Source organism: Volvox carteri, assembly GCF_000143455.1.
Source record: "Volvox carteri f. nagariensis unplaced genomic scaffold VOLCAscaffold_3, whole genome shotgun sequence".
In the NCBI taxonomy this organism is placed as follows: Eukaryota; Viridiplantae; Chlorophyta; class Chlorophyceae; order Chlamydomonadales; family Volvocaceae; genus Volvox; species Volvox carteri.
The window spans coordinates 1,507,421-1,512,390 of NW_003307546.1; the positions used below are offsets into that span (position 1 = coordinate 1,507,421).

A 4,970-nucleotide genomic window follows, 5' to 3' on the forward strand; every position below is an offset into this window, starting at 1 on the left:
CAGGGGGGAGGATTGCGCCCCGCAACTCCGGCACTCCTGCCCGGTGGGCCCACACACCACCAACACACTGCACAACGCCACATAGAGTAGAATCCTCTTTCGTATTGACTGTGCAACGTACGGCGTACGGCATACAATCCACAGCCGGTCGGTAAATTACCTGAACACGTTCCCTGCTTCGCCCTCGGGCACCAGCTCCCGCTGCCAGATCATGTCGTACAGGCTGATCAGACGTCCACAGCTGTCGAACATGGCCCGGATCTGGTGCCGTACGGTAAGGAACCGACGGGAGTCGTACATCAAATGGATTGGGGCCGTATGGGGCCAAACACCCGCGGTGGGCGGGAGGGACATCATTCAGGCTGCGTGTGTATGTGTGCATGAGTGTATGTGTGTATGTGTGCATGTGTGCATGTGTGCATGTGTGTATGTGTGTATGCGTATTGGATGCGGCTTCTGTGTGTGTGGTGGGCGGAAGAGGGCCCACGTGGCTGTGCGCCTAAACCTGCTGGCCCAGGCCACCCCCGTAGCCGCACTCGCTGTGCATGCCCCCGAACACTACCGGCCCCTGTACAGAGAACCTCAAGGCCACGCACCAGGCTGTTTTGCATCACGTAAACAACACCGTCCTTGCGGGTCGTCTCGCGCAGAATGGTCGCGCCGCCACCGACCCATGGGGCATCATCGCGGCCGCCACACGCCGGCGCCGACGGAGCCGGCGCCAGCGCCGGCGCCGCACTGCCGTACCCCGCCGCTAGATCCTGCTGCAACAGCGGTGTCAGACTCAGCGGCGGCACATCCACCACCACCAACGCTGCCGTACGATCTGCCGACAGCTGCCGTACGGACACGCCCGGCGGCAACATTTCCACGGGCACTGAGACCACCTCCCGCCGGTGAAACGCCATGCTGTTGTACACCCAGCCAACTGTCGTACGAACCCGGGCTGCCGCCCCTACTACCGTCCCGGGGCTGAACCCTCCGCTGCCTGTGACAGGTGCCGCCGCCGCCGCCGCCGCCGCCGCGGCGGCGGTCACCACTCGCGGCAGCGCTCCTCGCCCGCCCTCCGTCTCCCCTTCCGCTCCCTTCACGTCCAAACCCGGGGACCAGGAGGGAGGGAGAGGGCACGCAAACCCGGACGTGAGCTCGACGTGGCCTCCGGGATGGGCCCCTTCAGGAGCACTGGATTTACCTGCCGATAGTGAGACTGGTGTTGGGCCGGCGGCGGCGGTGGAGGCGGACGACCTGAGCCCGCAGTGCAGCGCTGGCTGCCGCACCGCCGCCAGCAGTGACCGCATGAGACGATACGGGCAAGCGCGCGAGCTATGGCACTTACCTAGCAGTAGTGGTAGGGGTTGGGGTAGAGGTTGGGGTTGGCGAATCACCGCCACCATCATCACGGCCGCCGCCGCCGTCACGAAGTAAGGGGGAGATGAGAGTGTATGTGCAATGAGGGGAGGGGAGGGGAGGGGAGGGGAGGGAAAGACGAACCACACGCGATTGAAGCTGCTGCCAGGGCAAGATAGTAGCAACCGAAAGAACTGACCGAAAGGCGTCCGTGGCGACTGTGACGACTGTAACCTCGGGATGACGACTGTAACCTCGGGATGACGAAGTGACGTAGATGTTGGAAGTCCTACCTACCTAAGCCGCCAGAAAAAAAGGCTGAATAGAATAGCCAAACCGTAAACTAGTAGGTGTAAAAAATAGTGATGGCGGCGAGAAAAATAGTGCTGACGTAAAAGTGGCGTAAAGTTGCTGGCCAGGAGAGAAAGCTGCATTGCTGATACTGAAAGGCTGCCGGTATGCAAGTGCTCCTCCCAACCCCCCAAAAAAACTAGAACGCGCGACTGACCCGACCGACCCAACTAAACTATTCCGACTAGCCTACCGACGCCAACGCGAAATACCAAAGAAGCTCGAACCACCCTTTGGACTCACCTGGCCAGGCAGCAGGAGCAGCGGGCAAAGGCACATGCAAGGCAGAGAGGTGGGGGAGTTGTGAGCAGCGAAAGAAAAATACGAAAACGCATGCAAATGCTGCTGAAAAGGAGTATTAAACTTGCTGATCGGGGAAGCTGGAAACGAGAAGCCCTAAAGAACCTATATGAAAACGGAAGAAAACGCAGGAACTAAAAAACAATAGCAAAAGGCGGCGCAGGACGACACAGAAGGTGTAGTACGAGATGACCTAATGACGCATTGGACGGGATGACGCATTGGACGGCGTGTACGCCGGCAGAATGCAAAGAAGGGGGTTGGAAAGAACGCAAACGCGAACGTTCTTTCCAACGCAAAAGAAAAGCCAAGCCCAAGGGAGGAGAGGGAGTTGGTAGGAAGAGAAGCGCAAGTGCGCGGGCCGGGGCCACCCGTGGCTCCCGCCAACCTGCGCGCACTAGGGGCATGTGCATGCAGCCCCGTAGTGCCTAATACGTGGGGAGGGGAGGGGAGGACGTCAGGTTTGGGGGGTTTGAGGCGGGAGATTGGTAGCGGGAAGGGGAGGGGAGGGGAGGGGAGGGGAGGGGAGGGGAGGGGAGGGGAGGGGAGGGGAGTCTGCTGGTAGGAACGGGGCTGAAATTGGGGATGTGTGCCACCATCATGTCGGGTCACACACACAGACACACATACACACAGACACACACACAGAAACACACACACAAGAAAAAACACGGCAATCGCAACCCCACCGGCCCCCACCTGACCGCCGGCACGAGGCACCACATAACAATCTTGGGCGACGCTAAGAGGGTTGTTGTACGGCGATGGGGCAGAATGGCAGACGTGGGGGTTGAGCGGCCTGGCGCCAACCACCTCCGCACTGTGCAGCGTCCCCACCCCGCCACCGCCACCACCGCCACCAACGCAGTAGTAGTTGCTGTCGTTGCAGCTGCTACTGCCGCAGGGCACGGTAGCCCCAACTGCGCCGGCAGTAGTAGCAGCAGTAGCAGTAGCACCTGCGGCTGTAGCCGTAGCCCCCCCTGCTGCCGCCAGAAGGGCCTCCAGTGCTGCGTCACGAATCTTGCGGATGTTGAACTCCAGGATGGGGTATCTGGAAGTATGTATGTATGTATGTATGTATGTATGTATGTATGTATGTATGTATGTATGTATGTATGTATGTATGTATGTATGTATGTATGTATGTATGTATGTATGTATGTATGTATGTATGTATGTATGTATGTATGTATGTATGTATGCATGTGAGGGGTTGGGGCCCCGGTGGGAGAAAATTGGGTGGGTGGGGAGGAGGGGCATACGAGTGGTGAAGCAAGTGGCCGACACGGGATGGTTTTCGTGTTGTGTTTTGGAGGGGGGAATCCCTGTTTTGGGGGGGGCGCGGCAGGGGGGCGCGGCGGGGTGGGGGAGTTGTGAGACCAGCGCACCCACCGCAATACCAGGGAAGCATTTGGATCTGGAATTCGACGAGGGGAAGAGTAGTGTGTTTCGTGTGCCAGATGTACAACCTACAGCAGTCAGTCAGGTGTAACGTACCCCTCCCCCACCCGGGGGGGGGGGGTGTGAAAACCGACCGCCCACCCCCCTTGAGCCCCCAGAGCACCACCACTAGACTCCATAAGGCCCACGGATCCGCTGGGAGGTTATGGCGGGGGGAGGTGAACATGCAAGGCCCCGATCAAGTGACATGTATACATATGACATATATCTAGATAGATATCTAGATAGATAGATAGATATCTAGATATCTAGATAGATAGATAGATAGATAGATAGATAATAGATAATAGATAATAGATAATGGATAATAGATAATAGATAATAGATAATAGATAATAGATAATAGATAATAGATAATAGATAATAGATAATAGATAATAGATAATAGATAATAGATAATAGATAATAGATAATAGATAATAGATAATAGATAATAGATAATAGATAATAGATAATAGATAATAGATAATAGATAATAGATAATAGATAATAGATAATAGATAATAGATAATAGATAATAGATAGATAGAAAGATAGATAGATAGATATGCGCAAAAATCAGCAAGTACGATACCTTTCTGCCGTATAGTCGTAAACTTGACCAATGGAGCTGCCCGGTAGTACGTCGTGGAACTGGAACAACAACACGTCCTTCCAGATCGCGTCAATCTCCGATCTGCACCCAGCAGGATTCGATCCAGGAACCAGGAATTAGTGAATTACAACCGAAAAGCAAGGAAAGATGTAAAGCAAGCGATCAGTACTCCCGACCAGTTCAATTGGGCCCTGGTTTCATTTGCCGTACGCACCTGGGATAGCAGTACACATCCGCCGGCAGTACGGCGGCCGCCAGCGCCCCCGCCGCCTCCGCCTCCCGAAGCAACAGTTCACACGACCGGTTGTGCGACTTGTTGGCGGCATGTGAGGTGTAGGTTCCTCGGTGTAGCTCGAAATAAAGCTCCCCGCGCCTGGAGGGTGAGGAGATAGCAGCAGCAGCATTGGTAGTAGTTACAGCAGCAACAGCAGCAGTAGTAGTTACAGCAGCAGCAGTTGTTGTTGTTGTTGTTGTTGTTGTTGTTGTTGTTGTTGTTGTTGTTGTTGTTGTTGTTGTTGTTGTTGCGGAGAGGGGGAGGAGGAGGTGGTTTGGCGATGATACCGCATTGCCCCAGGGGGTAGATGTGTGTGTTACATGGTTGGGGTTGCGTGACCCCGTACCTGTATCCCCCTCCTACCCATACGAGCCCAAGGCCCATGAGTAGATGAAGTAGCTGTAGCTGAAGTTCAGAGCGTTTGGGCAAGGCCTGCATACGAGGCTACAGCCACACCGGGCTAAGCTCCGAAACCCAGGAGCTCCGACAGCCGAGGACCCCTTACTCGAACCAGACCCCAAATCCAGGATCCAAATATAAAATCCAAACCCAACGGCCCCGAACAGAATAAACCACACACTACCATGGCCTCCCCTTTCCTCCCCTCTCTCCCCCCCTTCAATACCCCCCCNAAACACCCCC

The 4,970-nt window shown here is 55.5% G+C and overlaps 1 protein-coding gene across 1 annotated transcript in view; it reads right to left on the bottom strand.

The window, feature by feature from the left end:
* Positions 1-4,970, bottom strand: part of VOLCADRAFT_115992 (uncharacterized protein) — a gene marked incomplete at both ends in the record, with an annotated part of 25,595 nt that overhangs the window by 15,536 nt on the left and 5,089 nt on the right. The window contains 7 exons of the mRNA XM_002946543.1: positions 161-261; positions 597-1,085; positions 1,193-1,336; positions 2,698-2,918; positions 2,955-3,049; positions 4,034-4,135; positions 4,269-4,427. Coding sequence (XP_002946589.1) covers positions 161-261; positions 597-1,085; positions 1,193-1,336; positions 2,698-2,918; positions 2,955-3,049; positions 4,034-4,135; positions 4,269-4,427 — 1,311 coding nt within the window. The remainder of the gene's footprint in view (positions 1-160; positions 262-596; positions 1,086-1,192; positions 1,337-2,697; positions 2,919-2,954; positions 3,050-4,033; positions 4,136-4,268; positions 4,428-4,970) is intronic.